The 27,229-nt window shown below is 35.0% G+C and overlaps 4 protein-coding genes and 1 pseudogene across 4 annotated transcripts; all 5 read right to left on the reverse strand.

Annotated features, from left to right (window-relative positions):
• Positions 1-9,523: 9,523 nt before the first annotated feature.
• On the reverse strand, positions 9,524-9,817 carry LOC145638359 (NADH dehydrogenase [ubiquinone] 1 beta subcomplex subunit 7 pseudogene; annotated as a pseudogene).
• Positions 9,818-11,696: 1,879 nt separating this feature from the next.
• Positions 11,697-13,140, reverse strand: LOC145625056 (fasciclin-like arabinogalactan protein 21). Its single transcript, XM_081678140.1, has one exon. The coding sequence runs from the start codon at positions 12,945-12,947 to the stop codon at positions 11,697-11,699; it is 1,251 nt and encodes a 416-aa protein (XP_081534266.1). The 5' UTR covers positions 12,948-13,140.
• An 889-nt stretch (positions 13,141-14,029) lies between these two features.
• On the reverse strand, positions 14,030-18,246 carry LOC145561253 (protein NRT1/ PTR FAMILY 8.3-like). Its single transcript, XM_081621839.1, has 5 exons — positions 17,806-18,246; positions 16,564-16,669; positions 16,227-16,444; positions 15,254-15,810; positions 14,030-15,012 (listed from the first exon to the last, which is right to left on the reverse strand). Exons 1-5 carry the CDS (start codon positions 17,854-17,856, stop codon positions 14,229-14,231), a joined length of 1,716 nt encoding a protein of 571 aa, XP_081477965.1. The 5' UTR covers positions 17,857-18,246; the 3' UTR covers positions 14,030-14,228.
• A 518-nt stretch (positions 18,247-18,764) lies between these two features.
• On the reverse strand, positions 18,765-22,509 carry LOC145625064 (protein NRT1/ PTR FAMILY 8.3-like). Its single transcript, XM_081678147.1, has 5 exons — positions 22,349-22,509; positions 20,963-21,068; positions 20,668-20,885; positions 19,897-20,453; positions 18,765-19,792 (listed from the first exon to the last, which is right to left on the reverse strand). Exons 1-5 carry the CDS (start codon positions 22,397-22,399, stop codon positions 18,970-18,972), a joined length of 1,755 nt encoding a protein of 584 aa, XP_081534273.1. The 5' UTR covers positions 22,400-22,509; the 3' UTR covers positions 18,765-18,969.
• Positions 22,510-23,120: 611 nt separating this feature from the next.
• LOC145561269 (protein NRT1/ PTR FAMILY 8.3-like) lies at positions 23,121-26,723 on the reverse strand. Its single transcript, XM_081621840.1, has 5 exons — positions 26,429-26,723; positions 25,376-25,478; positions 25,043-25,260; positions 24,323-24,879; positions 23,121-24,185 (listed from the first exon to the last, which is right to left on the reverse strand). Exons 1-5 carry the CDS (start codon positions 26,483-26,485, stop codon positions 23,363-23,365), a joined length of 1,758 nt encoding a protein of 585 aa, XP_081477966.1. The 5' UTR covers positions 26,486-26,723; the 3' UTR covers positions 23,121-23,362.
• Positions 26,724-27,229: the final 506 nt, after the last annotated feature.

The raw sequence follows: 27,229 nt of genomic DNA on the forward strand, positions 1-27,229 counted from the left end.
ATTTCCTTTTTATTTTGCTAAATCTTGATACCAAATTTATTTCCTACCCCTTTTTAAAAACATTTCTTTAATAGTAGGTATGAAACTTAAGTGAAAATTGATACTAAACATGTAATTTCTTGAAATTGTTATTTCTATAAAAAAAGGATTGATAAATAACCACGAAAAACGAACTAAATTAGGTATTCACGAGTAATTTGTTGGAAATTTTTGTATCTTTTGGGTAAAATGTCGCCTGAGATAATTTTATTTACCACATTGTCGCTTAGGGTTAATTTTTTTACCAAATTGTCGCCGGAATTATTTTTTTTACCAAATTGTCGCTAAGGGTCTTTTTTATTTACCAATTTGGTCAATTGGCCCCTTTTGATATATACGTTCTCATTCATTTAAAATATAATATTGGTCCATTGTCTTAATTATTTATTTATTTATTCTAGGTATAGTAACATGAAGAGACTCGATCCAAAATTTTATATATGTTGCGTTTATGATTTCAATTTGAATTATATATATTCAATAAATTTTCATAAATCACGTCTGAAAATTCTAGTCAAATTAATGGATTTTAACCGGATTCAATTCAAGGTTTTTTTTTTTAATTTTATTATTATTATTTTATTTTTATATTCAAGAAATTTCAAATGAAGAGAATACACCTTAAATAAGTATCCATGATCTATTTAACTAATGTATATAGCTAGCTAGTATATATAGTACTCCATAGCATAGAGAAGCAAGTATATATATACATATACTCATATAGTGATTAAAAAAAATAATTCAAAAGTATGTTTGAAGCCGTTGAAGGTAGTTGAATTTTCTTGAACGATTGATAACTTGTAAGCTTGAGAAATTGATCAATAATAGAGGGCCTTGTATGTTGTTGGTCCCTCCATCAATTAAAATCAAATTTAGGGTTTTGCCCTAAAAGGTGATCAAATTCCTTCCCCACTAAAAGTGTCGTATCTAACTTTTTAATAATGTTTAAAAAGTGTAAAAATGAGTAAGTTTCTACTTAACGATAGTGCGTTATTAGTGGAAATTATTGACTTGTAAAGTTGTAAGTACTAGTCTTTCTTATGTTAGTATATAATCCAACTACTCCCTACATTCATAAAGTTTTTCTCTATTCTATTTTTCAATTTTCGTCTAAGAAATTATAACACTATACTATATTATGTGTATCTTAGAAAAAAGAAAAAAAAAAAAAAAGAAGAAGCAAGAAGTAGCTTTCAATCAATTATTAGTTTTCCTTGATTTACTTATGTACACTTAAAAAAAAAAAAAAAAAAAAAAAAAAAAAAAAAAAAAAAAAACAATATCATTTTGCTAGAAACGTCATCAGTATCTTTAAATCTTATCAACATATCAAATTCCCTCCATTTCAAGGTCGTTAAATTTTATTAACCTTGACCATGAATTCAAATCAATATAATATCATGAGAGGCAATAGTATTAGATTCATCTTTATTTACATATATCACTATAATTTCTTATTGTTTTATACCAATAGATGTAATAATTTTAAATATTAATAATCAGTGTACGTTCTGCCTTACAAAACCAATTATCATTGCATTATTTATTTAAAACACGGAGAAAGTAATTATACCCATACCTATTATATTCCAATCATTAAGTATATTACTCCAATATAATAAGGCTTAAGTAAGCTTAAATAACAATTATACAAATTGATTAAGAAATAAACTATTCTTTGAGGGGCCGCCGAAAAGTTTGTTTAAACACTCTTTACTTACGTAGTTGTACGTAGACTTGTTTTTATCGTAACAAGACACGTTCAAGTTGCATGTCCAATGAATTGAAATTAGCGGCTTAATTAATAAATCAATCAAAAAACGTTGAAATATATAACCTTGTCTAATTTATTTAATTGACGTGTGTGTAAAAATCAGCATGCATTGAATGCATGAAAGAAGAATTGATCAAGTATGAACACGAAAATAAAATCAAATTATGCCTTTAAATAATAATAATAATAATAATAATAATAAATCTTACCAACCAAAGAGAATTTTTGATGAAGACAAATAGGTGGCCTACATAATACATATACATATCCTAATTACAAGTTTTAAGGGCTTTGCACATGCTCATGCAACTAATGAATTTTACGAATTTTGATGTATATATATCCATAGTCAACTTGTTTGGTAATTGTTTTTTAACCTTAATTAATTAATTCTTATTGACTTGTGGTTTTTCTCTTTAATTTCTTATGTGCTAGTTTACACATGTATAATTAAATAATACATGCTGGCCTCAAAAAAAAAAAAAAAAAAAAAACATGGAGGCTATGTTTGGATAATGCATTTTTAATAAATAGAACAAACTTTGTTTATGGCTTGTTGATTTATTATTGAAAATGATGATGAACTAACTATCAATTAACAGCTGAATTTTCATTACCAAAAAAAAAAAAAAAAAAAAAATGCCACTTTATAAGAAATAGATAAATATGAGTATATGCATGTACTAGCTAATTCAAACTACTAACACAAAGTACTTACAATATAACTTGATCAATCCTTCAAAAAAAAAAAATTAAAATAAATAAAAGAAAAATAATTTGATCAAACGAACAAGTTACAACCAATATTGACACGAAATAAGCTCTCAATCATCTTTGTTTTATACTATGTATTTATTATTACATGTTTAATCAAGCTAAGTATTAACACACATAACATATAAGTCATTTTAGAAAAATGATGTAGTACAACTCTACAACTCTACGAGTAATTAGTTTATCGTACAAAATTCCTCCCTCCTTTGCTTATAAATATTTCAGATTACTAGTGTATATGTTTTGATTAAAAAGAGCAATAAAGAATTAATACAAAAACATTCCCCTGGTCTTACATATATATCTCCATAACAAAGTATTTTAATTTTTTTAAGTTATGAAATTCTCAACGTGTGCATTAAAATAAGAAAAGCCCTATTTTATAAAGTGAAAAGAATAAATTAGTTAATTGCCAATTGTGTAAAGTATATGACGTCACTTGCCATCACAACTAAAAACATTTAAACACCTAGACGATTCCACAATTCCATTCAATGAACAATGTTTTACTTCTAGAAGATTTGTAAAAAGTTTTTCTAAGTGTTAGGTAATCCCAATTATATGTGTTACTATGCCAAATCCCCTAGCTACTTGGGGACTATTTTCACATATCCTGAGAGTGAGGAAGATAACATAATTATGACCATTAATGCATGTTAATAATTGTTTTTATCGCTTTGATTAATGACTTTTCGTATAGTACAAGTGTTAACAGTGAGATTTTCACCAACAATAATACACGAAGTATGGTATTTGATATATTATATCGGTACAACAATTACTTTTGTCAAGCATGACTTTAAAGCATATTGTGTGTAGTAAGACCTAGTTTTGAATTGTCATATTAATGTGTTATACATTGTACACGTATACACTTGTGTCAACATTTACATACTACTTATCCTTTCTTTAAGATAAGGAAACCAAGCAGACAACCCGAAAACCCGAAAACACTGTTATTTAACATGTCTCTAAAAATAGTCTTTCTCTTGTACAAGAGTACTTCATACATGAGAGTATTGTGCAATTTCAAAGAACTGACATAATATTTATTATTGAGGTAGACTATTAAGAGTAATACTTTTACTAGTAGTACTACAATTCAATTAGTAAAACAAAATAATCCAAATATCTACAGTAATAATAAGTAAGCAAAGATAGAGTGCAAGTAGAATCCATAGACAAAAAAGAGCTCCTGAAAAGGATAATAATGAGAGTGAAAATGACTAGGCTATGACATTTTATGTAAAATTCTCCCAGTAAGTTATGATTTCTGAAAGTCATGGATTTTGAAATTTCTTTTCTAGTGCAGGTATTTTTGGACCCACCCTTGTTTAGCCTTTACCACAAACTCATGTTATTTTGCATGTTTTCGCAATGTCCATGATTTCTGAATATCATCTTCAATCCAAACTTTACCATCCATTCATTTGATCTGCTTCCTTTTCATGTATCTATTTAGCTGATGCTGATCAGCTTGTCGTTTATCCGTCTACTGATAGGCAACAACTCAAACACTCCAACCCACAACCTACGTTTTGTAAGTCGATATCCATTAACGTATTTGTCATTGCGGACTTGACAATTATTTTCGAATGGAGGGAGTACTTATTAAGCTTATGAGTAAACCTGGGAGTCAAAAAACGCGCAAAAGCCACATGTCCTATAACTGATTCAAGTAGTTATTGTGCCACACGGGAGCTAGCAATCCGGACCATATTGAAAAGATCGAACTTTAACACCCGAGAGAGATGTATATGCTCGTAGCCACAAACCCACCCTAGATAAACACGTACAGGTATAATTTAACGCGCCTTTTACAGGCCTCTACGCACTCAAGTAGTCAAGCAGCTCTATTTGGAGAAAGATCCCGTCATTCTTACAGGTTCAGGCTACCAACAAGGGCCAAATATGTCAAACCAGTTTATCCATTTTACAAGGTAGAAAATAGAGAATTCTCCTCCATCAAAAGTACAACTGTTGAGAGAACTGACTTCTTGATAGCAAGCAAAAATTACACATCAAACGTGCCGCTACGGTGCTACTTCAATGGGGCGGGGTGAGAAAGCGAAAGATACAGCTATTACTCGTACGAAGGACACTTTGTGAAACCAACTACATTCTTGATTACGAAAGACAGACAATATAAAAATCTCAGACTAAAGAATGCTCTGTGATGTTAATAGCTAGCAGCTCATCACCATCATGGAACTGATCTGATAATTTAATTAGAAACTTCAAACTTGCACCTACCACAGGAATTTTTGGACTTCTATAGTTGGTCAAGATAAATTTATTACTATGCCCAAACAATCGAGCACCGCTTAGAGAAATTTTTTCTACACAATAACAGTCGAGCAGAGATTAATAGTCTGCAAATCTGTTCCATGAAACTGATTGCTATAACCAGAGAAGAATACAACTCAAAAAAAATTCTGAAAAACCATGTTAAACATGAACTTATTGTAACATGGATTGAGAGAAAATAAAAGTACTTTCACGATGATGATCAAATCCAGTACGATAACAATTCCAAGCAGTACAACAAACCAAGAAGGCCATGCATGATTATCAAAGTGAACTCAGCAACCTGCAAAGATGATCAAGTATTCAATTAAGAATGTAGTAGACAGCACAAGATACAATAATTGTTCGTCCAGAAAAACTGGACCAGAAGGGCAACTGCCTTCAGCAAGCAAAGACCAAGGCCTCTATGAGTCTAGTTATTTCAATCTTCTATTAATCACTTTATTTAAGGGCAAATAAATAATAATACTACGAGTAATAAAAAAATCAAAGACAAACCATCACCATTTAAGGTAACGTGACATCTTTTTAGGACACCGCTAACTATACAAGTATACATGACTACTAATCTTGGACAGAAGTAGTGGTTCAAAAGGTATCTTCAAAGAAAACTAAGGTTAAGGCTACCGCTGCATCTGCAACATGCAGCCATATAATAGTTCTTCGGATAGAACTGAAGCAATAAACCACAAAAAGAATAAAAAATCTCTAATATCAATAAGAATGGCCAACTCAGACTACTGTTGAAGAAAGAAGATTTGAGAACAGAGGAAGAAAGGATACAAAATTAATGATCTAAAAGGATGTCACTGCAACTCACTTGCTAAAAGTAATGGTAACTCCAAACCATTACAGAAAACACAACAGATATTTTAGAGGCATGAAGCAAACAGAACCAATGTTGACTACAAACCAAAGCAGGGCAAAGGAGGATACATCTTTGATGAATGTACTATATGAAGGAATTTGATGAATACATCTTTGTCCTTATAGATATTTCAATTACAACCCCCCTCCCCTCCCAAAACCCTCTCTTAATTACAAGTGTAGCTAGTTGCCAGTAATAAGGAGCAGTCTAAGAGCACATGGTGAAGTACCATCCAAATCCTATACTATGTCCATTTCCAAAGGCATACACACCAAGCAGGATTAAGTATGAAAATGTAAGTTTTGATCAGAACTTAAACTAATTCACAAAAGAAGTTACATAATTAGCAAGTAATATCTCAGCTCAGAGCAAAATCATTTCACATCTCATTAGCTTCATCTAATATAATGCAGATACACAATCTATGACAATGTTGGGACTATTACTATCACAAAAGAAACATGCCAAATGTGGTAACTGGCAGCATCAAAATATCCAATTTTGCAACTCCTCAATTCTGCTAATAGACATGTTCAATTCTGTAAATCCTCCATTCTCTTCACGACACCGCATGTCAATTCTGCTGTATCCCAAAGAGATCAATTGCTGTCAAGCAAATGATTAATTTTCCTAATAGACCATTCACAACTTTTCTAAATACTGAATCACCCCCCAAGTTGAACAGATCAATAATACATAAATACACTGCAGTACTCCACCAATTTTCAGAATATGTCAAGCAATTGATCAAATTTCCTAAAAAGCCATTCACAGCTGAATACTAAATCACCCCCAAAAAATGGACAGATCAATAATACTGAGTTCACTACAGAGTACTAAACCTAATTTCGGGCCAAACAAGTCATATCATATGTCAAGCAAACCGAGGAAAAATTCTTTTACGCACCCAGGTGTAAATAGAGGTAGGTCCTCTAGGGTAATTTTTTGCTCATTTGATATGTTTTACTCATTTAAAAATTGAGAAATGCGAAAATATATCAAATCATGAAATAAAAAATTAAATAAATATATAAATAAAAAAAAAAAAAACACTTGGGTGCACATAACTCTGGTGCACCTAGGTGCATGTAAGAATTTTCAGAATGAGGAAGGCTGCACTAGTTCAATCAGACACATAATCAATAATTAAGATTAATTGCCAATCAGTCAAAGAATAATTTCTCTAATACTCATTCAAAACCTCAGATGTCACTATGTAAATAACAGCACAACTATCATAAATGTCAATTTCAATGGCCTAACGGCTACTACCTAAAATGCTTAAACCACATCGTATGCCAACGTTTAGCCTTAATCTAGCACAGAACAAACTATACTTGATACTAATATTATTCACTATATTTAATTTGACCAAGAGATAAAAAAGTTCACTGATTGAATCCTAGTTGACTTCATTAAATCAGGGAACATTACTAAATTAGTCATCAAAGGCCATCACACCAATCCAACCAATGATTATTTTAGAAAAATGGGCTGACCAAGGAGCAAGAGTGTCATGAGAAAAAAAAAAATGTGCTTTCTCCTTGCAGCCATGTCTACCTAACAAGTTAAAATTTTAGAAGAAAAGATCTGCCCAAAATGAGGACGAGACACAAGGGCACAAATGCAAAAATGCACAGATTGCCAAAAAGCATTCGCTAATGGTTTAGGAGTTCAGCACCATTAATTATGCCAATAAGCAGACTAGTTTGCCAGCGAATGTAGAAAGGCACCCTCAAACCCAATGGTCCAAGATATTTACTGTTTGTTTGCCATAGTAGCGACTTTGAAATTCTTGTACAAACCAAAACAATTCTTGACAAAAGGAGGACTCTGTGGGATGACACATGCATATCATCAGTAGACAAGGCATTACTTTTGCTTTTTAACAAATTAAATGCCGTTTTGAAGTTAATTATTTTTAAAAACTACTTTGAAAACTCTTGATCAAACTACACAACTTCATAATAAAAGGCTTTCCAAAAAATGATATATGCATTAACCTTCTTACTTCACTTCACCCAAGTTACTACGACATTGCAACAAGTCACATTGTAACAGAGAATTTACTCAAGAATGAAGCAAGAATTGGCATGAAAAAGAAAGTAATTTTCCCACAATATCATTACAAATATACCACAGGCATGAGGCATCTCAAGTCCATATTGGCCGAAAAGCCGAAAAGTTTTCCTTCCTAGCCTGATAAAGAAATTATGTAGTTTCACAGTCAATAACATCTAGTATCCTAGGTTCCTAGCCTTAATCATAACTATTCTTAACACAGACTTTTATACCCACTCTATATATTATCCTCATCTCTAGATGAACGCTGAAGTAATGTACAGAAATGACAAAATAGCACCATTCTGGTTCCCCAATTATACTATTTTACATGGCAAAACCATTTTGGACACAAATTCTGTTTTTTAAATGGACAAAGGTAGAAAAAGAGCTGTTACTTGGAATATTGTGAAAAAAAAATAATAATAATATGAGTCATCCAGAAAATTTGTTGTTTCTAATTTGATAAAATTCCATCATCCATTTTGTTTGCACGGTTCCACAACAAATTATTTCTATAGACATTTACAATTTACCAACAGAAAACTTCAGCTCACATCACCTGCTATTTGCCTCCTTTCTTTGGCCTTTGGCAGCTTAATAATTTCCGTAGGTTAAGAAATTTTAAAAAAAATGCTAAAGAAGAGGTACCTAAGGTAAATGACATAAAATTGTAAACTAAACAAATTTTATTGGGCTGGAAAACATAGCTTCCCTATCACCGCTCTATTCTGTTTATCCCCCTGGCATTTTTGAGTGAGCACAAGAAGTAGATAAATGCATTAGTAGAGTTTCTTAGCTTCTCAGCGAACAAAAGCCCCAAGTTATACCTACAATTTTTTCTTTTTCATCAATTGATGCTACAGAAATCAGATCTTTGATATATCTGTCAACTTAACACGGGCATGATTGGCCTAGGTTTTCACAAACAGATATCCATTAAAATTGTCATTCTTCACTCTTCCCTTTCCTTCTCCCCATCCCCTATTTCCCTACGGTTGGAAACACACCCAATTATACAAACTTAAAACAAGAACGAGACAGTTTGGAAGTGAGCTTTGATATGATTCTCCAGATGCAACACATGTGGCAAATTCATCTGGGTAACTTTTGAAAGGCCAAGTACTATAGTTTCCCATACATCATGCTTTCAATTGTCTTCAACTATCCAACACTAATAGGTATGTAAGCGAAAATTAACCGTGCAGAAAGGGAATATCAAATTCAACTAAATTTTGATTCAGTTTATAACACTGCCAAATTCTAGGTCCATTAAATCATTCAAATCATTACAAAAACAAGAAAATCAACAGAGGCTGGATAACAATATCCAAGCAAATGCATATTTCATGACAACTGACAAGCAATTCAATACGATTCGATCCTCTTGTACCAAATGGGAATGCAGATTTCAGAATAACTAAAACAATATTCATTGAAAATTCATCTTGCTACCAGAAACACCTAATCAGATCATAACAACAGAACAAAACCCTAGAAATAGCATAATTAAATACAATAACATCGAAAACCCTAAATTGACACCAATCGAGACATTTAACCTAATTGACGAATTCACCCAAAACTCAAATCGATCTAATCAACAATAAAACGCAAAATAAAACCCTAATTTAGCAAAAAACAACAAAATCAAAAAGAGACGATCGGAAACATACCCAATCAAAAACGAAGAAGAATTAAGCATTAGCAGTTTTGGGAATAAGAGGGATGGATTGTCCCTGTTGATTCTTCTGGCCTTCGCGAAGTTTCTGGGCAAGAAGCATACGTTCCATGACGAGTTCATACTCACACTTCTCATAAACATGGCGCTCATCTTCGCACTTCCATGGAAGGTAAAACTCGGATTGTCTGCATTTGTTGAGAGGGATCAGAAGATGTGCGCATTGATCTCTGTAAGGGATTGGAACCTTGTTTTCCACCATTTCTTGTTGGGTTGCAATCATCTTCTTCGATGAACCTGGAACCTCCATTTTCTCTCTCCGCTTTCTTTCTCTCTCTTCTTTTTAGCTTGCGGCTTCTTTGTTTCGTTTCCACAGACGCGAGTGTTAGCTAATACGGAGAAACAATGTCAATAGATCAATTCCCTTTTTTTTATTTTTTATTTTTAAGAATAGGAAATAATGTTATTTTTGTGTTAAAAAGTGAATGCCTAGTTGCCTACAGGGCGACATAATTCGGCCCGAGTTTATCACCTACATAAGACGTCTATCAAATGACATTATTGTAAATATTTTGATTTTCATGATGCAATAATAAAGACAAGTTTCTTATCTTTTTACATGGTTAGTCACTCGTTAAATAAAGTAAGTAATTAAGCAGTGTGAAAATGAGAGTAAATAGAATGTTAACATTCATAAATAATTGATCTTTCAAGAAATTAAACTTGTAATAACAATCCCAATGAATATTGCAGATTACTAGACCCCGAGCCTCGCATTGACTAACGTTTTCTTATATGATGAAGTTCATAATGCTTGACATATGAGAGCTCAATATATATGAATAAATGCAGGATGGTTATAGGCGTATCAACACAATAGAATAACCACCAACCAAACTTAGACTCATTAAGCCAATGTAAAATATTGAGACTAGAAGGCCATCATAGAATGTTTTCGTCAAGGGCAATAATCATTAGCATGACAACCAGATAAAATAAAAGATATGTTGTTAATTCTCATAAAATCTATTGAACGAAGATTAATTATGTATAAGTCAATAATAAAAACATAGTGAGATTGCAATGGATGGGATATATCCCTCCCCCACACCCCAAAAACAAAAAAGCTCCCTATAGATTGTATGCATTTTGTTAATCAATTTCATAATACAAGGCACATACAAAGTACGTTAGCTAGACCTATTCTATTAATATGTAAATAAATCATAATACAAAGCATATACGAAGTAAATCACATTTTATTAATACGATTAACTTTTTTTTTAAAATGCTTGAGTAAGGCGACTTGTGTCATAGTTGATTTATCAACCCTCCCAATCATTATTTCTCTTCCATAACTCACATTAGAAATTTGCCTTCACTTTTTTTTTTTTTTTTTTTTTGTCAAAATGGTACTCCTACAGTCCTACCATATATATATATATACTACTTCGTTTGCCTCCCTCTGCATCTGCGCAACAAATTTGAACAAATTGACAATTGTCATCCCATTAATTAACAAGCTGATCTGAGATGTAAAAAAAAATGAAAATAGCTGAACTTTTTAAGGTCCATTTAGCACACCAAATACTAACAATATTTAGTTATTTACAAATTCTATTGAATTAATACTGTATTGAAATTATGGTCCACTAACCATGCATATTCAGATTTTTCACTAACCACTCTTTAGTTAGATAGGGAATCTGTTCTTTCAAAAAAAAAAAAAAAAAAAAAAAAAAAAAAAAAGATAGGGAATCTGTTGTATATCCTTGCCACAATGATTTGCTTTACTCATAACAATTTAACAAACCACACAAATTCCGTTGTAAATGTCATAATTCCATTATTTTCATTTTTTTTTTTTTTTTTTTTGAAGAAACATTATTTTCATATTTAGTCAAGCGAGCTTCATTAAACTATTTGCTAATCAACGCTTAAAACAGAGTAATTAACAGAGTTACAAAGATAAGAACAGAGTACAAAAATTATTCTACCAAATCAAAACTTCATTACTATCAAAATTTAACTACAGATTTCTTCAACTAGAAATCTAATTACATCCGATGTTTACACTCATTTCAGACTAAAAACAAAGATTATTAGCAACCCTAAAATCAGGCTAAAACAGCAATTAACAGAAAATAGACCTAATTCATCAAGTTTAGTGGACTAAGAAGATGAACAGATCACAGACCTTGATGAATATCATCAATCATCTCAACAACTGATTTCATCACAGGAGAAGGAGCAGCAGGCTCAGTAGATTGACGCACATCAACAGAAGCGGAATCTCCCACACCAGATCCATACTCACCGCTTGTAATCGGATAAAATCCTGACCGTTCAGTACTAACAGCAATCGATTGGCGGAGGTGAGGAAAAGGAGAAGCGAGTCCATGAATGACAAGCTTGGAATTGTAGATTAGGTTAGGGTACTTGATTTTGATGTAGTTGATTCTTACCGGAGACATCACACCGCCACCGCCAGGGGTGGTGATTGTGAGAGTTTCGCCGGATTCTAGCGTCGGAAAAACCGTCGACACTGGGAGAGATTCGAGGTCGGCGAGTTTTAGCATTTGGTTAGGGATTATGTGGAATCGGACGCTGTGAACGTAGGAGTGGCCGCCGTGGAAGATTGTGGAGTCGTCGACGGCGAAGATCGTCATGTTGTGTAGAGTCACAAGCTCAGCGTACTTGATACGCATTGCAAGGGCGAGGACACTGTAACCGCTTACTCGGAGACGAATCATCGCCTCCGCGAGCATCACGCGGTTGAGCGCCATGGCAGGGTTAGGATGAGGAAGATTGAGTGACGTCATCTTGTCCATTGAGCAGGAGTACGGCGAGACGTGAGAGATGAAGCCTTGGAGGCCATGGATGATGACGCGGTCGCCGATGTAGAGGTCTGGACGAGTGATCTGAGCGCCGCTGATGAAGATTGCGGTGGAGTTGGCGGCGGAGGTGACGGTGAGGCAGCGGCCGGGGAGAATCGTCTCGATTTTCGTGCCGAAAATGAGGCGATTGAGGTAATCGCTAGGGTACAAGCCTGAGACGGTGTGCTCTTGCAGAAGCAGAGCGAGCGAGCACGAAGGACAGGTGCGAACAGAGGAGTCCACCGGAGCGAAGATTGTGATAGGGCCGAGCCACGGGAGGTGTGAGGCGGAGGAGAGAGAGAGCGAGTGCGACGCTGTTGCGAGCTCGTGGAAGCCGAGATCGCTGAGGATTTTGGTGATGGCGGTGAGAGGAGAGAGAAACTGAGGTTGATTCAGAGCTTCGGAGGAGGAATACGGAAATGGCGGCGAAGAAGGTGAAGGTGAAGGTGAGGAGGAAGATGATGAGAATGTGAAGGTGGAGGAGGTTGTATCAATGGCGGAAATGAGTGAAACAGAGGTGAGAATTGCGAAGAGGAAGATGACGACCTGAAATTGAGACGCCATTGTTGAGAGCTTCAAAGGAGGAGAGAGAAAGTTTTCTAGAGAGAGAAAAAGGGTAATGGTGGGAGTGTGGATTCAGGTGACGGTTATGGTGGCGGTATATATAGGCGCGAAAATGGATTCATTTAGAAATAGAAAATGTCCTTTCTCTTTCCAGAACTTTCTTTCCTAGTTTTAACTTTTATCCATTTGGGATTTTGCTCCCCCCCCCCCCCCTCCCTTTTTATTTTTTATTTATTTATTTGTTTCTAATAATCAATGTTGAAATTACTGAGTACCATATTTATTTTAATTATAAAAATTAATTTTTGTAAATTTTTATACTACTTAGTAGTTGTAAAATGTCAAAAAATTATAGCAACTCCGTCAAAGAAAAAAAAAAAAACAAATTATAGCAATTGAAATTGTAAAGATATACAAGCTACTACGTAACATATATGAGTGTCGATAAAAAATTATACTTAGTATATAATTTTAAGCTATTTGAATGTACTTGTATTAATGTATAATTTTCAAACTAATTTAACATATGGAGTACAAATTTGCCATCAATGCATCGTGTACATTCTCCAATCAATAATTTTTAAATACAAATTCATATTACAAATGTATACATATATATATGTACGTATATACAAACACTTTTATATGTACAATTGTTTTTGATATAAATTGTGAAATTTACTATGATTTCAATTGTGAAACTAAGCAATCTCATAAATCAAGGTTATCTTGGTAGCCTATTTTTGAGTATCCAAAAATTTTCACATTTTGAATACCTTCATTATATGAGGTTAGTCATTCATGAAGTTGTAAACATAAATCACACTATCAAGATGGTTAAAACAGGCCGAATAAAAAGGAAGTTCGAACAAAAGTTTGATGTTTGGACCAAAAAAATAATGATCTCCTAGCTATTATAGTGTAAAGTAACAAAATGTAAAAATCGTAAAAATTCATTGTTGTATGGTCAAACTTATGTCCTCATCTGCGATTTAATAGAATATAGTTAGCTTGTACGGAGTACTAAATTAAAGAAAAAGGGGAAAAGGGACAAGTTAAAGCAAATATAGAAATGATAATACTAGTATAAATAATAAATGCATTTTCTGTAAAATTCATCTCAGGTATATTCTTTGAGGGTTACTAGTCTCACCACCAATCAATTTGATTAACTCAGAAATTAAAAACTTGCTGAGATTTGAAAATTTGAGAGTTTTTAGCATCACAAATATGCAACATAATTGAATATTTACTGCTTCTCAATCACAATATGCATAATTCCTATGAAGCCCTTTTCTGTTTATACTTCATGGCACAGAAGAAGTACACCAACAGGTTCAACAAGCTAAGAACAGCCCATAGAAAGAAATAATTATAAAGCTGACCCTTGTCTAGATTATCAGGTATCCACCCGGGTTTCCCCCCAGCAGTTGTGATGGCTGTCACGATTGTTAGGACAAGCGAGTTCAAGTAACTTCCCAATGAAGATGTTAGGAGTGAAAATGCAGTGCACAAACTTCTCATGGCATCGGGTGATTGATCATAGAAGAACTCCATCTTACCAATGTAGAAGAATATCTCTGCAGCCCCCATCAGGAAGTACTGAGGGATTTGCCAGAAGATGCTAACTGGGCCTGCTAGACGTCTGATCTCAACTATACCGGCAGCTAGCATGCAGAAAATGGAAATAACTTGTCCGATACCCATTCTTTGCAGCTCGGAGAAACCCTTTGGTTTGCCTGAAAACCTCCTGGCTACAGGTACAAGAATCTTATCGTAAAAAGGGACCCAAAAAATGATGCTCATTATACTGAAAGTTGCCAAGGAGGCTGCTGGGACTGTAAAGGATCCTACTGCTTTGTCCATGACCATTCCTTGCTCGATGAAAGTAGTCGACATTTGTTCATACACTGCTGAAAAGACAATTGCAGTTGCCCATATAGGGACCATACGGATCAACACCTTCAGCTCTTCGACCTGTGTTACTGTACACAATCTCCAACTGTTGGAGAAGTCCTCTGTTTTCATTTCAGTAGCTGACAAACAAGCTGCTTTATCCAGGAACCTGCAGAGATGCACGGTATGTTTAATCGCACAGAGGCATACTACATACTACAGATATGCAAGAGCAAGAGGGGAAAGAGACTTTTGAATCAGACAATTCAGACTTGCTAAATTATATAAAAACAGTCCTTTAAGCTTATCTATATTTTCTCTATAACTTATAAGATTTGATACTTTTCAAAGGAAATTGGTGATACATAAATAATAAGAAAGCTAAAAGATGCAAGTGATGAGAAAATTACTTCATTTCTTCAGTGTGCTTCAGCTTTCGACTTCCTTCAATTGCTGAATGTGTGTCTGAAGTCTCATACAGAAGACTACTATCTTGTGGAACCTCCAACTCGAATTTCAACACTGATGCAACTACAACCTGCCATATCCTTGTTAATGGACTACCACCTGGACTTTGAAACCGGTAGAGTGGAGTTCCGCAAAAGAAAAATACAATAGAAACAACCATGAATAAGGCAGGAATTCCGAACCCTATGCCCCATCCTACATTTTCTTGTATCCAAACAATTACAGTACTTGCCATAAGGCAACCAATGCTGATAGCAAAATAAAACCAATTGAAAAAAGATGCCTTCTGTACCCTCTCACTAGGGTCCGTATCATCAAACTGGTCAGCACCAAACGAAGAGATACATGGCTTAATCCCACCCATTCCTAGTGAAACTAAATAAAGCCCTGCATATAATATTGCATACTGTGATGGTGTAGCTGAAGGGCAAATGGAACCCTCACATTCAGCAGGCTTAAACATCGGAAATGATGCAGATAGGGTGAGAGTAGACATCCCCTACAAACGTAAGAACAGTATGTCATGAGAAAGAGGGACTTAATAGAGATATAAGGAAGGGGGCGGGGGTTGGACGTGTCTTTTATTCCTCCATCCCTAAAAGAAGTTAACATCTTGTAGTTTCTGAAATTCCACAAAGAAGTTGGCATTCCAATTCATTGAGATTTTCCTCTATTTTTTTCTTTAAAATTGGGCCCCTCACCACCCTTTCTCCTTGATATCTGCCAAAAAGATGTTGAGCTTACTTCAGGGACAAAGGGAGTATCATTTTAATTTGATACTGCCACTACGATGCATGATAGCAAATGCACATAGCAGTCAATAGGATAAAATTGATGAAGAATATTCAATGATCTCATCAGTTTTAGCCTAACATGCAGAAAAAGTAGAGCGAACAAGAAAAAATAAAAAATTACGAGGAAATGAATCATGGAGAACACAGCAATCGTCCAATATTTTCCCCAATATGCATCAGCCAAAAAAGCTCCAATAAGAGGTGTTATGTAACATGTGCCTGACCAGGTGGAGACCATCTTTGCAGCGGAGACATTTCCTTCATGCAATTTTTTGGTGAGATAGCTAACCAGGTTTGTATTGACACCATAGAAGGCAAGACGCTCACAGACCTCATTACCTGTGCACAGAAGGGGAAAGGAGGCAGGGGAGGGTTAAACAGTTAGGACTTGTAATTAGAGCATTTGTAAAAACATATTTAATGTTGCACAAATACTAGCATTCTGCAGTCCAACACACCAAGAATGAAAATGCAGGCTTTCCAGTTTCCAGTTTTGCTCTTGAGGACAGGCTTCCCTGAAAAATCTAGCGAGCCATCTCCAGCAGTTAAATTACCATGCTCCTCCTACAAAGATATATATACAGATCAGGAGCAGAGAAGTAGTCCTTCAAATCTGCAAAGCATTACCAAGACTCTAAACAGCGGATATTTCACAGTCGATACTGGTGTCAACTTGAACAAAGTAGATATCAAAAGAAATCTCAGCTTATCAGCTGCAATTGTCAATGGCTATTGGCTAGCAATTCATAAGAAGCGTACATAAATAACTCCTGATTACCAGTTCAGTAATTTGGCCGTCCAAGTTGTCTACTAGATTGACACTTTTCAAAGGACTAATAACTTTATCTAACAGGATTAAGATTGATACATACTTCAGAATTCATTCTTGCCGAAACAAAAAAAAAACCCAAGAATTCTACAAGTCAAATGTCTCACTGACTCAATTAGCTTAATGCAAGGAAGTATAAGAGTGAGTTTTACAACTGAAATAATTTATAATCGGACACAGGCAGCGTATGAGATTTGGCCAATTGGATTGACAAGGCCATCTCATGCAAAATTTTGCCTGGCATGAACATGAGCCAGTCAGAATCCAGGCCAATAGCAGTAGCTGATTAGCAAGACTCAAGAGTACCCATCTTCTTGAGCTTGAGGTAGTCAGAAAACTCAATATTCCATTTTTAAGACTGTTCTACAAAATTGCTCCATTTCCGGATTTGATCATGGGGACCACATACCACACAACTGGCCCGGCCACTTTTGCCTCGTATCCATCAACTCCACTCAACCAAATATTATCGAAGTAAAAAATGGCTTGAGAGCAAACAATTAAGGACAGAGGAAGTAGTTATAATGGTGAATAAAGAAAATAAAATAAATACTTTATGCTTATAAGAATAAATTATCTTGGATACTGCAAAAACCATATCTTAAGCAAAATACCACCCCCATATCTAATCCATAATATCTAAACAAAAAATTCAGTAAACAAACATAATCCTCCTACAATGATGTTAAGCTAGACACCCCCAACCCGAAACCCGAGTCGTTTCTGTGCTACATAGATAAGATTAGTAATTGAACCAACTCCGATTTCCAAACAAACAACAATTTTAAGACATAATAAAAAAACCAAGTATGGAAATTCAACAAAGAAAGAGGTAAATCAAAGAGTAAAAAACACAGGAGAGTGGAAATACCTGAAGAAGTGCATCTTCCAGAAGAAGTAGCTGATCATCAAGAGTACCCATTTCTTAAGCAACCTGCTAATGTCTTCTTTCTCTCTCTAAACCTTGTAATTACTTTCTTAATCCACTTTGCCTTCAAACTTGTATCCACCATAGTTTGAGTTTAAAATACTTTAAAAAACATTGACGTTCTCAAATTCTACTGTATAATAAATATAAAATAATTAGTATAATACATAAAACATTAATATTTAGCGTATTTTCATTAAATAACAAATGACATAAAGTCATGATATGACGTGTGGAGCAATTTGTGACATTGACTTGCATGATATTTAACATTTAAATTTAAGATGGCCTACTAAAATAAAGTCTAAAAATGAAAAAAAATGTGTGGATTGAATAAAACGGCATGATAATTGCACAGTTTATTGCGTTTAGCTTTAGTAACTTTCGTTTAGAATAAAAGATGTTGTATTATCTTCTTACCAAAAGAGAGAAAAGAGGGGTTAACAAAAGACAAAAACTAAGGGTCAAGTTGAAGTATCCTCTTCTTCCTTCCGAAAAGGTTACCCAGGCTGAAAGCGATGTAATTTATGGTCATGTCTCTTTCGCTAGGATTTTTATTACGGAATTACCCAATGGTTAATCAAAAAGTCATGATAACACTTACGTATGTGACTATGTGAGTGCTCTAAAATTGGAACATGAACGTTTTACATACGAAGTAATTTGATTAGATTTGTTTTGACATGGAGGTGAGAAAGCAACTTAACAACTCCGCCCCACGCCCCTAAATGAGTAATGGATGAATAATCGTTATACGTAACAAATATGGAATAATGAAAAGATAACGCTATCTAGATGATCAATACCTCGTGTGACAAAAGTTGATTACAAACTTCCATTCAACATTAGCATCTAGGAACTCATTCACATAACAAGAGACCAACCTTGTGACTCAAACCAAATCACAGAAAGAAAAATATGCATTCACTATACATTTGAAGAAGAATCATAGTATTTCATACACGGTATAGACAACATGATTCAACCGAACTATATTACAGAACATTTGCCATCAGATATAAAACATACAAGTATTCAGTAACAATAGCAGCAACGCTAGAAAGGCTGAAATAATATCATTGTAGTTAATACCTTTCAGTGGGACTCCTATGAAGTGTTCTTCTGTTTATACTTCATGGCACAGAATACATACACTAACAGATTCAAGAAGCTGAGACCAGCCAAGAGCCAAAAAAAGTTATAAAGACGACCTTTGTTTAGGTTATCAGGAATCCATCCAGGCTTCCCATCAGCAGTAGTAATGGCGGTCACAATCATAAGAATCAGAGAGCTCAAGTAATTTCCCAATGATGTAGTTAGAAGAGAGAGGGCACTACATAAACTTCGCATTGTATCAGGTGATTGGTCATAGAAGAACTCGAGCTGCCCTATGAAAGTAAATACTTCTGCAGCACCTACTAAGAAAAACTGGGGTATTTGCCAGAAGATGCTAAGTGGGACGGGAACATGTTCATTGACTAAGCCCAGCTCTTCTGCAAGTTGCAAACGCTTGATCTCCACCAAGGCTGCGGATACCATGGCAAGGATAGAGATAAATAGGCCAATACCCATCCTCTGTAGATTTGAGAACCCTCTTTCATTGCCAGTAAGCTTCCTAACTCCAGGAATGAGAAACTTATCATAGACCGGCACCCAAAAGATGACGCTAATGACATCGAAAGTTGAAAGGGAAGCTGCTGGAATGGTGAATCTTCCAATTCCTCTGTCCATAACCATTCCTTGTTCAATAAACAGTGTTGCCATCTGCGCATAAACAGCAGAAAATACAATTCCTGTTGCCCATATAGGGAACATGCGGATCAAGAGTTTCAATTCTTCCACTTGTGTGACAGTACACAATCTCCATTGATCGTACGAGTCCCCACTTTGTGCATCAGAATCGGATAAAACTGCTGCTTTATCAATGCACCTGCAGCAATAATACCCACAATGGTATTGAGCTTTCACATATACAGTGTGCCAAATGGAGAGTAAAATGACAAAAGAGTTGGAAACAAGAGATGTGAAAGTTACTTCATGTCCTGAGTATGCTCCAGCTTTCGACTTCCTCCAATAGCTGAAAGCTTGTCTGGGGTTTCATACAAGAGGGCACTATCTTGTGGAATCTCCAACTCACGCTTGTGGAGTGATGCAACTACAACCTGACACATCCTTGTTAACGGACTTCCCCCGGGTCTTTGAAACCTATATAGAGGAGTTCCAGAGAAGAAACTTGCAATAGCAACTCCCATAAATAGTGAAGGGATTCCAAAGCCTATGTCCCACCCAACATTTTCTTGTATCCATACAATAAGAGTACTTGATACAAGTGAACCAATGTTGATAAAGAAATAAAACCAGTTGAAAAATGATCCCTTCTTTACCCTCTCACTAGGGTCTGTATCATCAAACTGATCAGCACCAAAAGATGAAACACAAGGCTTAATCCCTCCTGTTCCTAATGCAATCAGATAAAGTCCTACAAAAAATATGCCATTTTGTGCTGGACTTGCTGAAGGGCAGATCGAACCCACACAATCAGGGGGCTTAAAGGCAGGGACTGATGCAGATAGGACCAATGTACACATTCCCTATAATTTGTAAAAAAAGGCACAAGACCACATCACTTACAATATTAATACAGCAGAATCTACAGAAGAAAAAGGGTAAAATCAAAACTTAGTAAACGAGAAATCAATCCACATAGCATACTCAACTAGGTAAAACCAAATATTGCTGGTATTCAAGATGCCATTGTTTAAAATTGTAAGAGGATGGGAAAAACAAAAGGGATTCTGAAATTACAATAAAGTAAATTGTGGAGAAGACAGCAATTGTCCAATATCTTCCCCAGTATGCATCAGCCAGGAAAGCTCCTAGAAGAGGTGTAAGGTAACACGTGCCTGCCCAAGTGTTAACATTTCTTGCAGCAATGACATTTCCTTCATGCAATTTTCCACTCAGATAATTGACAAGATTTTTTGCGATACCATAGTATGCAAGACGTTCACAGCATTCAGTACCTGCAAGTAGAATTGTGGTATTGAGACTTATCAGCATACATGATACTGAATTGAAACAAGTAAACTAGCTAGCATACCAAGTATAAAAGGGCAGGTTCTCCAGTTTCCAGTTTTGCTCTTTAAAACAGGATTCCCTTGAAGATCCACAGACCCATCTCCAGCATATTGTTCACTGTTTTCTTTCTGAGCATATAAAATATAAATCAGAATCAGGCAAGGATCCATTCAAATTCTATAGGAGAGAAACTAGTGCGGAGCAATCAAGGACAGTATTGCTTATATGTAGGTTTTGACTAATAGAAGTAATTAGAACATCATAGAAAATATTGATATACATGAATAGCATAATGGGTATCATTATCAGACATAAATCTTTCTGGTTGTTAACATGTACAAACATCACAACCTAATACATTGGTTTTACAGTCATATGTATTGTTTTCTTAGATTTCCTTGCCAATACATAATTTCCACAGGTATAAACCGAAAGAAGATGAGCAACAATAAAAATCACAATCTTCATACAGAAACTTCAAAACTAAATACTTCTTATGATGCTTTATAAACTTCATGCAATCAGGCTCCTCTTTTTGAGGACACATTAGACTATTAGAGAACCAACCCCAGACTTCAATTAATAAAGTACATATTGAAATGGCGATCCGTGAATAGTTTACTATTGGCAGATTCACATATATTCCCAGAATTTTATTACCAAAAATGAAGGAAGCCAGAGTTATACAAGTAGCTTTTAATACACTTCCTATAGGAATATTAGAAGCTTCTATTAAATCCTTTATCAAGATAATGCAAGATTCAAGGTGAATTATAAGCTATAAACAAAATAAAGTATAGGTGTATATGTCAAAATACTTTACCAATCCCTACAAATATTGTTTCTGCCAAACATTGCCAAATTCAACCATAGTTTTCTAGTTCTAGAGCTATCAAAAATTGACTCAACCCGAGAACAAACCGACCAAACCCGAAGTGACCCAAATCCGAATTCAAACTGTATAGACACACAGACCCAAGATGACCAAATTTTGATATGACTTAACCCAACAAGACCCAACCTTGACACCTGATTTAACAGCTCCAATTATATCAGTGTAAAACTATACACATATATACTGATAAATAGTATCTTATGTAATAAATTAACCTATTTTTCACAATATAGCACCCCATAAAATTCTGACAATTTATGGTCAAAGTCGGCAAATTTAATTAAAAGACAAAATTGCAACAAATCAATTAATTTTCAAAAGGGTGAATTACTATAATACCAACAATGTTTAATTCACAGATAACACCATCTTCAAGTTACAGAGCAAAGATAATACAGAATTCGAAGAAAATCAGCAATTTAGAAGTTCAACAAATTTGGGTAAATGGATTATATTGCTACAGAAAAAATAATGATCAAAACCAATCTAGAAACTAAGAAGAGAGAGAGAGACCTGCAGATGAGAATCTTCTAGAAGCAATCGATGATCATCTGTACTATTCATCGCCTTTCTTCTCTTCTTCTTCTGCAACTACAACTCCTATTTTTATTTTTTATTTTTTATTTTTTTTATGAGCCTGGAGCGCTTATTTTAATTTTTTGAGAGGGAACTTCAAGCCGTTTTATTATGAATGTAAATCAATTTTCGTCAAAGTTATAATCATTTGTTTGCTTGTGTTTAATTTTTTATAGTAATGATTAAACATTGTATCCATTTTTTTTTTTCCATTAATGTTGGACTCATAGTCACATTACTTATTATCAACTAATGTTGATTGTTGATCTATAGTGTTGATATATGTGGGAAGATTTCCATTGAGATTGTGATGTTAATAAAATTCATAAATAAGAATTTAAAAGGGAGTAATAAATTTGGAAGTTACTTATACAAAAGCTTTTCATGGTAATTAAAACAAAGTTATCAATATTAAAATTTTATTTTACATTTGCAAGTAAATGTACAAAAATTAGGTGTGGGTGTAATGTGTACCATATGCAGTACAATCTTGTGCTGTGTATAATGGAGTAACGGGCATCGTGCTCCTTTTACAGCTTCCTACTAAGATCATAGCTTGGTAATCACAACCGCTTAATCTTTAGTACTCCGTAGTAGATTAGTATTGTTCAACAATTCGACATATCAAGCAGTAATAAGCAGTTGTGATTACCACCAAGCTATGATCTTAGTAGGAAGCTGCTTGAAACAGGAGGTAAACATGAACGGGTTGTAATTTCCAATCATAGAAACTGTGGTTCATTAATTAAATTAATCCAATACAATAGCAAAGAGCAAATTATATTCATGTGAAAAAAACATACGAGTACTTCGATTTGCCTGAAGTTGTTATAAGGAAAAAAAAAAGGGGTTCCTATCTAACTATAATACAGCCCTTCGATTTCAGCTGAAGCGTTAGAAGTTCAATGTTGTATACTAACACCAGCAGTAGCAGCAGGCTAGCAAGGTTCCCTAGGAAGCCATCTTCTGTTTGTACTTCAGAGAGCAGAAAATATACACCACCATGTTTAAGAAACTCAGTCCAGCCAACAGCCAGAAGAAATTATCGAGGTGACCCTGGTTCAGATTATCGGGTATCCATCCTGGGTTTCCTCCAGCAGTTGTAATGGCTGTCACAATCGTTAGAATCAACGAACTCAAGTAATTACCGAGTGATGTTGTGAGGAGAGAAAGTGCACTACACAAACTTCGCATGGCATCAGGTGACTGATCATAGAAGAACTCCAATTGCCCTACAAAGGTAAACACCTCCGCAGCCCCTACCAAGAAGTACTGCGGTACTTGCCAAAAGATATTCATTGGGACTGGAACATCTTCATTAACCAAACCCAGTTCCCTGGCAATCTGCAAACGTCTGATCTCCACTACAGCAGCAGCTACCATGGAAAGAATGGAGATGAAGAGGCCAATACCCATTCTCTGTAGTTCTGAAAACCCTCTTTCTTGGCCAGTAAACCTCCTAGCTATAGGAACGAGAAAGCTATCATATACCGGGACCCAGAATATAACACTGATGACATCAAAAGTGGATAATGTTGCTGCCGGAATGGTGAAGGATCCAATTCTTCGGTCCATCACCGTTCCCTGCTCAACAAACATAGTTGACATCTGGGCATAAACAGCAGCAAAAACTATTCCAGTTGCCCATATAGGGAACATACGGATCAAGATCTTTAATTCTTCCACCTGTGTCACGGTGCACAATCTCCAGGGGTTAGAAAAATCCCCGCTTTTCATGTCAGCATCCGACACCACAGCAGCTTTATCCAGGCACCTGCAGAAAAAAAACAGAACAGACAATAAAATCAATACAAGAATTCTTCTCTCCTCTCAGATTAGTTGGATCATAATGAAAAATCATGATCCATTACATACAAGAATCTAAAAGTAACAAAAAACAAGAAAAATTACTTTAGTTCTTCAGTATGCTCCAGCTTTCGACTTCCCTCGATAGCTGAATGTTTGTCCTGAGTTTCAAACAGGAGACTACTATCTTGGGGGGCCTCTACTTCACACTTGCGGAATGATGCAACAACAACCTGACACATTCTTGTCAATGGGCTTCCCCCAGGTTTTTGAAACCTATAGAGGGGAGTTCCAGAAAAGAAACTTGCAATAGCAATTCCCATGAATATTGCTGGAACGCCAAAGCCTAGGCTCCATCCAGCATTCTCTTGCATCCAAACAATAAGTGTACTCGATACTAACGCACCAATGTTGATAGAGAAATAAAACCAATTAAAAAAGGATCCTTTCTTCACCCTCTCGTTGGCATCAGTATCATCAAACTGATCAGCACCAAAAGATGATACACATGGCTTAATCCCTCCAGTCCCCAATGCAATTAGATAAAGGCCCAAAAAGAATACTCCATACTGTGCTGGAGAAGCTGGAGGGCAATATGAATCTATGCATTCAGGAGGCATTAATGCATAAACTGACGCAGATAATGTCAAGGTACACATCCCCTACAAAAGAGAACAAATTTTTATTATAATAAGAGTGGGGGAGACCTGGTGTTTGGGGGGGGGGGGGGGGGAGTTTAAGTATAGTCTCACAAATGTCATCTGAGTTTAGTTTAAGAAACTGAAAGTAGAAAGAAAGAGCAGAAGAAAAGGAATGCAGAATTACAATGAAGTATATTGTGGAGAACACAGCAATCGTCCAATATCTTCCCAAATATGCATCAGCTAAGACCGCTCCAATAAGTGGCGTTAGGTAACAAGTTCCTGACCAGGTTGTAACATTCCTTGCAGCAGAGACATTTCCCTGATGCAGTTTTTTTGTCAGATAACTGACAAGATTTGTGGCAATACCATAGTAAGCAAGACGCTCACAGCATTCTGTACCTGTAAAGAGAAGAAGAATTGTTAGAAAGTTAACACTGCAGAATAATCACACAGAATGTAAGCCACCCCCTCCCTCCTGCTTCCCAAAGAAATGAAAGCCAGCATCCTCATATACCAAGAATAAAGGGGCAGGCTCTCCAATTTCCAGTTTTGCTTTTCAGGACAGGATTCCCTTTGAGATCAACTGAGCCATCTCCAGTATATTGTTCACCATTATCCTGTAGACGGCACAAAGAAAAAGTCAGAAGTAGCAAAAGGATTTCTATAGAACAGCAACCAAAATTCAGAAACAAAGAGCTAGAGTTACGTACGTTCAAAACATTTATTACACTCCGAACGTCAATGACGATGCATCAGCAGCATCAAGAAGTGCAATTTGCAAAGACACATTGAGTAAAACAAAGTCTAATTCAAGGAACAATTAGACCAAGGTCTATAAAGATAATGCATCATGCATCGACTATAAAGTTTCCTACATCAAGTCATGCCTCCTCATCACCAAAGCATCATATAGTACCAGTAGCAATATCCTCAAAAACTGGTTCAATCTAAACTTCTAAAGTAAATTGTCATAAGACTCATTACAATTTATTCAAATAATTAGCAACTAATTAATGCTGCAAATTTCCAGAATCAAGCTATTCAACACAATACTTGTTGCAACTTGTAAAACATGAACTACTGTCAGATTTTCACTAAGCCAGTATCCAATAACAATTTAAAAGAGAAACCCTACAGTTTGTTGTACTTCGTATATCTTATCCTCATTTTCCACTTGATCAACATATATAGTCATTTCATTATCACCTTTCTAATAAGAAATTCAAATTCAAATTCCAATCAAAACCCTAAAATTACACTCTTTATCAATCAAAATCCATAATTTCAAGATCTCAATAGCTAACGTAAACCACACTACTATAAGCACAGAACACGCAACTGTCAATATCTCAACTAATAATCCTAAATTAGAAAGTAACAAAAACAAAAAATCCTGATTATGAATCCCCTTTAATCAAATTGAAAAGGGTAATCTAACAATCAATCAAATTAGCAATTAACCAATTCAAAAATAAGAAATCAACTGAAAAGATTGGGACTTTTAGCTCCAGCAATCTCAAATATGAAGATAATAAATGAAATTGAGAGAAAAATAAGGAATTAAAACCTGTAAAATGCCACGTTCGTGTTCTAAGAGCAATCTCTCATCTTCTTGACTACCCATGTTCTGAAATTTTGATCTTGACTTCTCTTTCCTGCAGTTTTTCTCACCCTTCTTCTTTCTCTCTCCACTCTTTATACTAGTTTTGGACCCTTTTTTTTTTTATTTATATTGATTTTTTTTTCCCCCTTTTTTCCTTTGGATAACTCAAATTTCCAAAGATGAGAAGTTTTGTCAACTTCAAGGAGTTGAGATAGATAGAGAAAGATTCATTTCGGTTGAAGGGAATCTTAACATGAAAACTTACATCATCGAAAAGGATTTATTGGGTAATGCTGAAATGGGTATTTATGGTAAAAATAGAAAGTTGGTATAAAAGTATCTTATTAAGATTTTTATTGGCAGGTATATCTGTGTTAATGCATGAGATAATTCGATTTGAATAAAATTTGATTTGCTTAAAATAACAATAATGGCGATAAAAGGGAATGCTAAGCGATAAATTGTTTCTTTAATACTACCTCCGCCCTCCGGTCCAAATTACTCGCAACTTTGGAATATTTTATATCTCACAAATAATACCCCAAAGTTGCGAGTAATTTGGACCGGAGGTACTATCTAAAATTATAAAATGAATATACTACGTATGTCTTCAAAAAAAAAAAAATGAATATACTATGTATTATGAAATACTAACAATAATGACGATAAAGGGGGAAGTATATGTAATATTTTCAATGTTGTAAAGCATTACGGAGTAGGTAAAGACGTAAAGTGACAAACCTCTACAATTAAAATCGCAGATAG

Source organism: Chenopodium album, chromosome 1, assembly GCF_948465745.1.
Source record: "Chenopodium album chromosome 1, dcCheAlbu1.1, whole genome shotgun sequence".
Taxonomy (NCBI): Eukaryota; Viridiplantae; Streptophyta; class Magnoliopsida; order Caryophyllales; family Amaranthaceae; genus Chenopodium; species Chenopodium album.